The sequence below is a fragment of the Molothrus aeneus genome, chromosome 1 (assembly GCF_037042795.1).
Source record: "Molothrus aeneus isolate 106 chromosome 1, BPBGC_Maene_1.0, whole genome shotgun sequence".
Classification (NCBI taxonomy): Eukaryota; Metazoa; Chordata; class Aves; order Passeriformes; family Icteridae; genus Molothrus; species Molothrus aeneus.
The window spans coordinates 83,685,865-83,698,469 of NC_089646.1; the positions used below are offsets into that span (position 1 = coordinate 83,685,865).

The window sequence follows — 12,605 nt, forward strand, 5'->3', positions numbered from 1 at the left end:
TTAAGAGGCAATTTTCACAGGCTCAGTTTTACCCAATAGCACAATAATTACTTGGCATTTAGGCACAGAATGACTGGCACTTTCACACACGTTGTCTTTGCCTCATGCTCTTTTGCTTGGATCATTATTGTTTCAAGAGCAAGACAAGAAGATCTGCAGCCCAAATGACTGCATCATAAGCTGGAACACAGAGCCTACTTTCGATTCTGAAAATGACCAGTTTCTGATGAAAATTATGGGCAATCCAGCACTATCAGCCTGGAGGGGCAATATTTCCTGCTGATAACAATCAGGCATAATTGCTTGCTTTAACTGGTACAAAATAGATGCTGCTACATGCATGAGGGAAGCTTGATTTCTTGAACATAAAGCCCTTCCTAGCAATCGTAATGATAAAGACACTAACAGAGCAAGCAGATAAGTAAAGATCTATACTGGAAATACACTGATGTAGGTGCAAGTCCATCTAGGATCAAGATTGCCCATTGATAATATATTCATTTTTGTTCAGGTTAGCTGCTCAGACATTGTAAGTTTAATTCAGCAGTCAATGTCAAATTTTGGGGGCTTTTTTCTAGTTTGGATATGCACTGTAGTCTCAAAATTGTAGTATCTATTGATAGAAGTGCTTAGGTTCACATTATAAACAGCTCTTCACTTTATTATAATATTCTGGTATTTCCTTTTGCTATATAAGAAAAACATAAAGAAATTTCAATCTCTTTGGCAAAAATTGATATACTCTTTACTACATTCTGTTATTTCTATTTATCAAAGTTTATCTCCAATGTTCTTTGGAAACTGACTGAAATAAACAATTGCACATAGAAAAGGTAGACTTCTAACCTCAGCTATGAAACATTGCTGCATATGGTTGATATGTATGAACTCAGTCCACTGAGTAACAAATTAAAGTCTCCATCCTACACAATTTTGATTTGAATTTTAAGCCTAAATTTTAAATTGAACTACTAACAATTCTTCACTGAGAAGTGTTTCAGAAATCAGCTGCTCTAAAAACATCAGCATTACTTTCCTGAATGATACTGCCCACCTATAGACATTCTCACAGATCATCAATCCTTCTGAAATTTGAAAGGAACCCATGTGGCAGCAAAAAAAAATATATTTCCTTCATTAGTGTCCTAGTATAAAGATTTTACAAAATCATGATTTCAAGAACTCAATCTGTATTCTTTCTTTCATTTCCCCTCTTACCTGAATGACTCCTCCACCTTGGCCATCCTTCCCAGCTAAAAACTCCTCAGGCAAATTAACCATCTTCCCTAGCCAATCCAGCATGACAGTCTCCAGCTCTGTGCAAGCTGGACTTGCAGCCTGTGTTGAAAAATAGAGCAGAGGGAATAATCTCTCTAGACCATGAAGAGAAATCAGATCTACCTCAGCAAGAATAATTCTCTCTCTTTCTCTCTTTTTTTTTTGCTATAGAGACTAGATGACTAATGCCACCAGCCAAGTTAGGGACCTGAAGACCATTTTGTGCATATAGTTTCTAACACTTAGTAAAAAATGTCAAAATTGGCCTTATATAGAACCATGTCTATCAAATGTCAAAGCTAGGATTTGCATCTTGCATGTTTTTTTTTTTAACATCAAATATCAGCCTCTTTTGAGAAGAGTATACCTCATATGAATGTGGGGGTTTTAATAAAATTTTCCGTTCATCCAGATGAAAAGAGAAATAACAACAATGGCTGCTAAACTGCAGTCATAGTTATTACTGGATTATCAGTATGTTTGCATTGCTATCATTAATTATAAATGTTGGTGATTTTTCAAGAGCAAAACTTGTATGAGGAACCAGCCTTTTATTCCTGGAATCATTCAGACTGTGTGAAAATCCTTAATTAATCAAGGAAATTTACCTACAAAAATACTCCTGTGACTTCACTGCTAATAATCAATAATTTCATTGTAGAATGTTACTGAAATACTTAAAATTCTGGCAAGGTGAAGCACCAATACCACACATCAGAGTAAACTCACCCAGGAGAAGCCCACGCATCCTATTCCACCACACAACATATCTGCAAGAAGAGCTGGGAAGGAAGAGGCTGCAGGGAAGTAGGCAAAAAAGTACGGACTGTGCCAGTGAGTCACCTGTATTATGTGGAAAATAATTATTTTTAACTAAAACAGGAAGCAGAAAAAATTTGTCACAAAATCAAAAAAGGCTAGAGGTTGTGATAAGCCAACAGCTCTTGACTAGCTGGCTGTAACAGAGGATCCCATTTTTTTAGAAAAGCTGACATCGTTTTTTTCATGATATTTTATCCATCTTTTACTCAAAATAAAAACAAGTAAGTTCTCACCCCAAGCCCCCCAACAGCTCCGAAATCAGAGTTCTCCATTTTTCTTCCTAGAAGACAAGAATTGTGTGGGTCATGGCAGCCTGAGCTTCTGTGCAAGCTCAGGCTCACTGCTCTTAAGTCTCTACCATCAGGGACTCTCTGGTATTTTGGTTTTCCATCTCTGTCATGCAACAGACATAGGAAGAGTGTCTTCAGTGCAGCAGAAGTCCACAGAACTCTCCTGTCCACACTGTCATGATGTTTGTTAATTCTCAGGCAATGAATCTGACCAAACAGCTCTTCACCACAAAATGAAACAACCCATCCCAGTATACAATACCTACTGTAGAAAAATAAACTCTCATCTCCCTTTAAAAAGTTGTGATTTCCATACAATTCCACTTTGTATGAACTAATATGAGAGAACAACAGGGTAACTGCATAAATGATAGTCAATTGTCTTGCCAAAGCAATGTTTAGAATTCTCTTATGTAACATCCAAGCAATTTTAAGGATCTGTGAGATACTTGATAGTGCTCCACAACTCCAATCTAATAAAATTTGAAAGCAGGAAATACACAGCCACACAGCAGTGTTCAGTGGAAACAATGTGACATGTGATATGTTTGGCAAAACCAGCTTTTACATTGAAGGTAAAAGGCAAGTTTTTGAAAAAAGTTCCTTCCACAGCTGTAAGCAAGTATTCAGCAGATCTATGTAAGATTTTTTTCAATGGCTGGAAGTCTAGAGGCTGCTGAGTTATTGAAGGCTAGCTTTTTCTTACATCATTTTGTTTTCTTTTTAATACTGGAGTTCTTCTGTTACAGCTGGAGGATAGCACAACTATACATTCTCTTTTGCCTGAGTTCACTGTTTCTGTGCTGTTTCGTTCTGCATTCATTCTCTGAGGAATTTTAGCTTTTACACTCCTTTCTCCCAGTCTGTGATAAGGTTTCTGGGTCTAGAGCTAACTCAGGGATTGCTGTACCACACTGTTCTGCATGCTGCAAATTTGTTTCTATATAATAATAATAATCTGTTTCTTTCATTTTCTAACCTTCCTCATGCCAACAACCAGCTCTTCTTTAAGAGATGTGGTCCATGCTAAAGGGAAACTGCCTTAACTCTTGACAGAATGAATCAGGTATCACCTTCCCTGCTGCAGTGTACCAATTTCAAATGTGCCTATCTCTTTCACATGAAAACATCTCCTATCCATTACAATTTTCTACTGTCTAAACTAGCCCTGTACCTGCTATGTTCAAGATTTCATTTTTAATGGTCACTAGGTTGAAACCTGTCAAATCAGTTATCCAAAGACAAGCCACTGTGAACCTCTTCAGCTGTATCTCATATTTGGTCAGAATATCCTTCTTTGCTGTAACAAAGTTTTAGAGATCTTGTGGCAAATGTCTTCCTTCACAAATCAGAAAAAAAAACCCTGGATGGGATGTGGCTTTTCCACAGGAAAACAATAAAATATTCAAGAAGCAGTGGTCCCCGACAGGATCCACATGCACAGACTTTCACTGATGTCCATAATGAGCCAGGGCTGCCACTGTTCATTTCCCCAGCTCTAATCCTCTGTGATCTGTAAGACTTGTGACATTCATCTTAGGTTAATCAAGTTAAACTGACTGTTTGCTGGGAGCCATTTGCTTGATGAAACACAGCAGATTCCAGTTGCACCACTCACACAAAGAGAAAAAGCTAAAAGCCCTGGGGCAAGTGCAGCTGCGCTTCTTCCTCCTGCCTCCCCTTCCCCCGTCCCTTGAAGCAGCTGTAAAATTCTTTTTTTTCATCATGTTGGAACAGATATACTTAGTCAGATAGTGCAAAGAGCCTGACATAATTGATGCCTGGTTTTTTTGCCCTCTGCTGATAAATAATGATATACAAATGTCTTGGGTCCACTCTTAATTACCACTCTAGTGCTTCTCAGAGACATCCTATTTCCAAGATTTCTTCTAAAGATGTCTTTCTCTGGCTTGCTCGGTCTAAGCAATAGTCTTCCTTTACCACACACTAAGGATAGGTGGTAGTTAGACAGTTGACTAACTTCAGCTGAAAGTTCATAGATTAATGGATCCAATGTGAGGAAAACTAGCATCTCGAGTACCACTATTTGCAGTTACAACTACACTTGATCATTTTTGGCTCTAAAAAAGAAGGACAGCAAAGCAAATCTGAGAGTGAAAGGTGACTGATATTTTTACATGCAGATCCTTTCCTACTGTCTGCCTGCTGTGGAGATCAGAGTTCTGCAGTTATTCCGTCTGTCTCTGTGTTAAAATCAGGAATCTAGTGCCATTATTGTCATTATCATTGGGTGGACTGCCCTTTTTAAGGTCTACCTTACACTTCACAGTAAGTCCCCATAAAGAAATTTCACTACTCACAAATTCTTTTCTCCTACAGGGTGAAGACAGCAATAGATACTGCATTATTATCACCACACAATTAATTGATCCCTGCCATTCTGAAGGAACACCATTTTCACATTTTTAGTCATACAATAAGTAGCAAATATCTGAACACAACTAACACAGTAAAGATGTCAACATGAATGAAACAAGAATCACTTATGGGCCACCAACAGCTTACAGACAAAACAAGGGTTTATGATATGTCGTATTACTTATTCTTTCTGAAAAAGCCCTTTCTGAAGATCTTCATTTATAAAACAGATATAAGACATTCCCTGGTCAAACAGTGGGTAAATGCTATAGATGAAAAACACTAGATGTACTCTTAAATGTTATTCTTGTCAGGAAAAACACAGGAAGAAGATTAAGGGAAAAGGGAAAATATAACCTGAACAATTAGGGAAAATATAACCTGAACAATTAGGGCAAAAAAATCTTTGCAGACTGGCTGGATAACCTGGTAAGGAGAGCTGTAAACTAGGAATGATGAGGGAAGGAGAGGAAACCCACAATCAAGGGAGGAAGATGGACCAAGCTGGCAAGCAAAGGGGGAAGGATAACGTGGACATGAGAGAACTCAGAAAGAAGCTAAGGCTAAAGCAGACTGATCCCCAGTGTATCTACATAAATTAGGAAGTGCTGAGAGGGCAGCATTAGGGCAGGGGCAAGACAGAGGAGTTCTCACATCTTTTCTGGGGAATCAAGACAAATGGGTGCCTCTCTGAAGCACCTATAAGCTGTGCACAACACATGGGGAACAAACAGAAGGAAAGAGAAGGCTGAGTGCAGGTACAGGGCTGTGATTTCACTGGGATCACAGATATGCTGTGGGATTGCTTGCATGACTGAAGTGCTGCAGCAGATGAGGACAGGCCCTTCAGGAAGGTCAGACCAGGAAGGCAAGGCAGAGGATGGTCCTTTATGGAAGAGAACAGCAGGAATGCACTGGCCTCTGCCTAAGAATGGACAATGAGCCAGTCAAGAACTTGTGAGTCAGGACTGATGAAGATATCAAAATGGGCAATATTTGGGTGTGTGCATCTGCTACAGACCACCATGTCAGAAGAAGCACATGAGTGCAGCATTCAGACAGCTGGAAGAAACTTCATGTTCACAGGTCATAGTTCTCATATCTGCTGGACAGACAACACAGCAGGACACAGTCAGGAGGGTTCTGGAGTGCATTGATAATTACCTAACACAGGAAACTGTGGAGGAACTGACGAAAATGTGGGACAGGGTGTGGGACTGCATATTTACCAACAGGAAAGAAGTGGTGAAGGCAGTGCCCTGGGCTGCATTCAAACCAGTGTGGGCAGCAGGGGAAAGGAGGGGATTCTGACCCTCTCCTCCATTCTGGTGAGACCCCACCTGGACTGCTGTGTCCAGCTCTAGGATCCCCAGTACAAGGGAGGACATTGACCTATTGGAACGAGTCCAGAGGAGAGATGTCAAGATGATCAGAGGAATGGAGCACCTCTCCTGTGAGAACAGGCTGAAAGAACTGGGATTGCTCAGCCTGGAAAAGAGAAGGCTTTGAGGTGATCTATCTGTGGCCTTCCAGTACCTAAAGGGAGCCTACAAGAAAGATGGAGAGAGACATTTTGCAAGGGCATGTAGTGATAGGACATGAGGGAATGACTTTAAACTGAGAGTAGGTTTAGATTACACATTTGAAAAAAAAGTTCTTTACTGTGAGGGTGGTGAGGCACTGAAACAACTGCCCAGGCAAGTTGTGAGTGCTCCATCCCTGAAGTGTTCAAGGATAGGTCACATGAAGAATGAAGGGGAAAGGCCAGTACTTCATTAAATACCTTGATATGGGATAGAGTGCACCCTCAGCAAGGTTGCAGATGACATAAAAGTGGGAGGAGTGTTTGATACACTGTGTGGTCATGCTGCAATTCAAAGGGACCTTAACTGCCTGCAGAATGGGCTGACAGGAATCCCATGAAGTTGACTAAAGAAATGCAAAAGCCTGTACCTGGTGAGAAATAACCCCCTGCCCCATAGAGAGCAAGGATCAATTGGCTGGCAAGCAGCTTGGAAGGAATGGACCTGATGGTCAAGCTGAGCATGAGCCAGCAGCAAGCACTGTGACCCAAGAGCATTCTGGGCCAAAGTAACAAAACTGCTGCCAGAAGGTCAAAAGAGTTGATCTTTCCCTTCTATGCAGCACTGGAAAGGCCACACCTGGAATGCTGCATCCAGTTCTGGGTTTTCCAGTACAAGGAACAAAGACATGCTGGAGTGATTCCAGGGAAAGACCATGGAGATGATTAATTGCTGTATCTGTCATGTGACAAGTGTCTGAAAGAGCTGGGGTTATTCAGCCTGCAGGAAGCTCAGGGGGTAGATGAAGCCTGATTCTTCTCAGAAGTACCCAGTGACAAAACAATAAGAAATGTACACAAACTGAAATAGAGAAAATTCCACTTAAACATAAAAAAACCTTTTTTTACTGTGAGGATGATCCAACTTTGGAACAGGACAGCAGAGTTCATCCTTGGAGATATTCAGTGACCAGCAGGACATAGTCCTGAACAACCTGCTCTAGCTGACTCAGCTTTGAGCAGAGGGGATGGACTAAATGATCCTGAGATACCATCCAATCTTTACTATACAGGACCTCGTGGTTCTGTACCCATATGAGTCACTGGAATTAAGTATAAGCAACATGGGTAGAATCAGAATTACTATAAGAACTGGGATTTATATTGTGCTCTTTGTGTCACTAACATTTCAACCAGTGGAAAAATTTAGGATAGAACAATTTTTCTTCAGAATGTATCACTTTGTAAAAGTAAATTTGTTTGCAGGGCACGTAAATATCAAGAGAAGTTAATTTAGTTAAGAGAGAACATGACATGTTGATGACATAATTGGAATTCAATGTCTCACTTTCTATTCTCGAGTGATTAATCTCTTATTTTTAATGCATTATTATTTTATTGAAAGTTCTCAGGTGTTTAAAGTGTTTCTCTTCTACTTCACAGACATTACTATTTTCCTCCAATTAAAAAGAAAAGGCAACTATATCTATGAGCAGCAATAAAAGTATTTGCATGTGTTGGACATAATTCTCTTATCTAATCTGCATTGATTTAATTCCCTTGGATTTAAGACTTCCTCCTCAAATCTTTGAAAAGAGTGCAAAGGTTTCAATTGACCTCAGTGGAGCTTTTGACTGTTAAAGTACAGAAGGCTGGCTCCAAGGAAAACAAGATAAAATCATACTGAATATCAAATATTTACATTGGTCAATGAAAAGGAATTGGCAGCATCATAGTACACTGACTAAAGTAATTTTGACTGTGGTGTCCAGTCCCATCACAATCATATCACATAGCTGCATCTAGAGAAGAACCCCAAAGTGTTTATTGAGGAGATCCAAAGGAGAGATTCCTCATTAACTTTTACTAACAATTCAGTTCTCTTCAAGCTACTTAGAGGCCTAAGGAGACAAGTACATATTTAAAATAAAAAAGATGCACCATGAGTAAAAAAACAAGAAAATTTCAAGCCTGAACAAATGCCAGATGCTTTGCCAACAGTTCTGCATTGTCTGTCCAATACTGATCTATTCAAGGACTAATATTTAGGCAGTGGTTGTCTGCCTTAGAAGCTACAAGAAGTAGTTGACATTTAGGAGAGTAAGTCAACAGAACAAGTATTGGGAAGAATCCTTTCTAGTCAACTCTAATAAAAGAAATCTCCTAAGAGAATTTTAACATTTAAAGATCAGCTTGAAGAAACACTTTAGGCACAGCAGACTAATAAAAATACTATGTTGTAAAATATTTACTGTGCTATGAAAGTAGTAAAAAATATCACATGAAACTGAAAGTTATGAAGTTTTGCCTTAACCAGTTCAAGGGAGGAAAGGAAATTATTTTCAAAAGTAAACCATGCATGAAGCAAAAGAATGATTTGATTATTTCTAGGAAAAATGAAAAACATTAGTTAGATCATATTCAACACGTAAAGCTGACTCCTGCCTTCTAAAAGTTAATCAGTGTGGGTATTTATGTCGGTAAACCCCCACTTTCTTTAAGATGTTTGAAAACCTAAACACAGTATTGAACATTGCACTACAGTTCCATTTCTCTTACCCCTGGCATAATGATCTTCTCAATGTCCCTAAAGACATCCTCAAAGCTCTCAGGATCCTGGGGTGCACAGTCTGCAACGAGGGGCCGTAGGTATCCTGGTTCCACATCTGGGAACACCTGTCGTTTCTCTATCTTCTCCAGGTAATCCGCCACATAGTCCACCATCTCCTTCCCTCTCTTGCGGAATTCTGCAGCATCCATGGGTAACAGAGTTTAGGGCTTATTCTCAGAAAAACACCTGAAAAGAAAGAGAAAAAAGAATCATTTTTGAAAGAGAATTTTACTAGTTTTAAACCTGTCATTCATAGGATTTATAGGAAGACTCAGATGGTCATGATATGAGTAGATTAGATTAATACACACAGACAATAAGTTTAGCATAGAAGAACAGTAGAAGCACATTGATGAAGATTCAGAAATTACAGATTTATTTCCTACAGCTGCTGGGTGACACAAGTATGTGGCAATGTTAAGTGGCACATAATCAGCTCCCTCCTGCCTTATGGAGAATAAGTGTAAGAAAAAAGCTGGCTGTGTCTCTGTTATAATTTGTAATAACAAGCTATAATAATCACTGTTATCACAGTGATCCACTGTGCTGCCCTGTCATTTTATCTGCTTCTCAACTCCTGTCTTGTCTCAAGCTCTAGCTTTTCTACTCTTTCACTGGAAATGCACATGCTTTGTCATCTACAAAACTTCGTTTCTTAGTGAGATTTCAAAAAGAATTCACTTCAAGTTGATCTGTACTGTGTTTTGCAAGAGAATGTGAGGAAGCTCTGTCTGGGGCTGTCCATGTTTCTAAGATGTTGGGCTGCAGCTCCAGGAGTTATTTGAGATAGGCAGATTGTGTGAGCACACCCAAGGTGATACATGGCTCAGCTGAGATGAGCTAGAGTTTGCCTGCAAAGTGCTCTGCAAACATAAATTCATGATATAAATTAATATAGTGACTGCTCCTGCCACCCTGGCCCTCACAATTTTATTACTCTGTCTAGCCATGCGTCTTGAGTACTCAGTGAATATATGGCTGAAACTTTTTATTCACTGAGTACCAAAAAAGTGTCCCAGAGACTTTATATACTCACATTGAGGGGTACTGTTCCTTGGAATCCAGTCAGAAGATTGGCAAGAGAAAAAAGAATTTTCACTGCTGGTCTCAAGAACTATTGTTCTTAGCTCACACACCTGTAGATCTTCTCTTTGTAAGGAAATAATTATATTAAGCACAATGTGAACATTAGATAAGTAGGAGACAATTTTTCAGATACCAAGTATTTGTGATAATGATTTCTAACTGAGGACATAATTTTGAGAAAAGAGAACCTCCTGGGCTTTATTACATTTGAATTAGTACTGTAACATCACAAGAGAAAGACATTACCAAGCACTGGCTTAGACACGTCCCTGCTGCTACAAACAGAGGATCTGGAATTTGTGTGGAGCAGCTGCTGCTTTTATTTAAGAAGGCAGGGTGCTGCTGCAGGTCACAAAACACTTGGGAGAGCAAGGTTCTGCACAGTAGGGACTTTTAAATGCCCAGAGATGGTTGCTCCTGTTGCTATTTCACTAGAGTTTTAGTATTTAATCATCATGTAAGTGTTTATTTGGCTCTGTCTCTACCTTTCATAAAGGGGTATTAGGACCTCACATCTTGCCACTAAGTTGCTGGAAATACATTACCAGTGGTCATTACAGTCCTAGAATGTGCAGTGGGCAGCTTTGCGTGTCAACTCGCTTTTGAAAACCTGTGTTTAAGCAAGCAGCTTTGTTTCTACTCCTTTAAAATCAGGATGATTCAATTTCTTCCATACCCCCTAAATCTTACGTGCATTTTCATTCAACACATCTTTGTTCATCGTTCAAAATTTTAATAAATTCTCTAAAGAAATCAGCATGAACTGCAGCAAACAATATGCATTTCTGTGGCAGCAGTCTAATTACACACCAAGGCTCTGTTCTTTGGTTTAGATATTTTTTTGCCAGAAGAAATCTAAATACTGTACTGTTGAACTTCTTTTTCAACGCATCTCTAACTTAACTCTTAAGTCATGCTATTATTATTTATTTTATGCTGCTTCATTCATGGGTTTATTGCTATAGCACGCCCTAAAGAACTTGAATGAGGTGATCTGTTAGTTTTTCCTCTGGTTTCAGAGAAGAAAGCTATGAAAAAAAGAATTTAACAAACAACTGACAAATTAGTGGGAGATGCCCGAGACTGAAGTGACTCAGAATATGAGGACTGGTGTTCCCAGCACTGCTGTTGCTCACCAGTGTGCTACAGCTATTCCTACAGACCTTTACACAAGGATCATATCAGCTGAGTATCTCATTCCACATCTGTGGTTCCAGTGAGCCCCAAGTACAGCATCAAGACAGGTAAGTGCATCACTGTGTAAGAGCATCACTACACTACTCCCTAGTTTTACTTGGTAGTAATCAAATAAAAGGGACCCCTTAACATAAAAACTTCTGTGGATCATGTGGTCTTTTCCTAAAATACAAATCAGATGGCAAAAATTAAATCATATTGTGTGTAAACTCAAAACAGTTCACAAACACACAGAAAAAAAAGAATTTACTTTATTGAAAAAAAAAGAATTTACTTTATCAAATTACCAGAACAGACATGGTATGTTTTATAGGTTGTGACATTTATGTCATCTTGTTGCTACACAGTATGCTGATATTGTTATTTTTATTATTAGAAGTTTGGACAAAGTTATTTTTGGATATCAGGATAAGCAAATAAAATATTATATCTAAATATCAGATACACATTCAGTGGTTTTAGTCTATTGCTATGGAACTCAATTTGACAAAATGCACATTTTGTCTAATCATGAAGATCTTGTTTGTTATTGTGTAACTATACTTCTTCCCAAGAATGGGAGGTTCATTGACTCATCCTCGCACTGTTTTGGCTGCACTGCTTCTGTCATTAATCACTGTTACAATAGCAAAATTCAGGTAAAGAATTAAATTACAGGGGAAACCCACTGTTTTGCATGGAAGTAACTGAACCTGGAAGCTTAAATGTTAAGATTTGAAGGTTGAGCCTTTCATCCCAAATGTGCTACAGAGGTTGCACTGTTATAAATTGATATGAACTGATATTTACTTAATCTCTGATACTCTTACAGTGCAGTGAAGTACATCAAACTGCTTCAATCTGAAGCAAAGTATTTAACCCTTCTTTCCTCCAAGGCATACAGAGAAATTAAAAATCTGCTTTTTTCTATTCATGCATCTTCCTTCCTAAAATCCCCTACCTACAGTAATATATGTATCTCATGGGGGAGCTGTGAAGGCATACTCCTTGCGGGAACACAGTGGTCATCCTTTTCACTTCCTATGTTATATCTGCTCCTCTGTGAGTGACAAGACCCACTTACCCTTTCATTCCTATTTTTATTCTCTTCCTGAACTGTTTGCTATAGATTTCACTTCACTGCTTGAAAGTACTACTTACTATGGAAGCCATACCCAGCCAACAACTGTAACGCTCACTAGTGAATACTATCAAAATGCAAATTACTTCATTTCTCTACCAGTACAGAATATCTCTACCTCTTGCATGCACATAAAGCTCATGTACAATACAATAACACAATGCATAGGGAGAGACCTTCCCTCTATGCCAGTATATTTTTTAAAATATAGAGATTTTCTAAGAAGCAAAATACTTCAGAGAAGTCAGGCCTTATGGTATAAAATGAAAATGCTGTTTGAGAGAATCTGTACTTCCTGAA

The 12,605-nt window shown here is 38.9% G+C and overlaps 1 protein-coding gene across 1 annotated transcript in view; it reads right to left on the reverse strand.

Annotated features, from left to right (window-relative positions):
* The window catches only part of DDC (dopa decarboxylase), a 56,110-nt gene that overhangs the window by 41,168 nt on the left and 2,337 nt on the right, over positions 1-12,605 (reverse strand). The window contains exons 2-4 of the mRNA XM_066560053.1: positions 8,851-9,088; positions 2,008-2,121; positions 1,219-1,338 (exon numbers count right to left, since the gene is read on the reverse strand). Coding sequence (XP_066416150.1) covers positions 1,219-1,338; positions 2,008-2,121; positions 8,851-9,051 — 435 coding nt within the window. The 5' untranslated portion in view covers positions 9,052-9,088. The remainder of the gene's footprint in view (positions 1-1,218; positions 1,339-2,007; positions 2,122-8,850; positions 9,089-12,605) is intronic.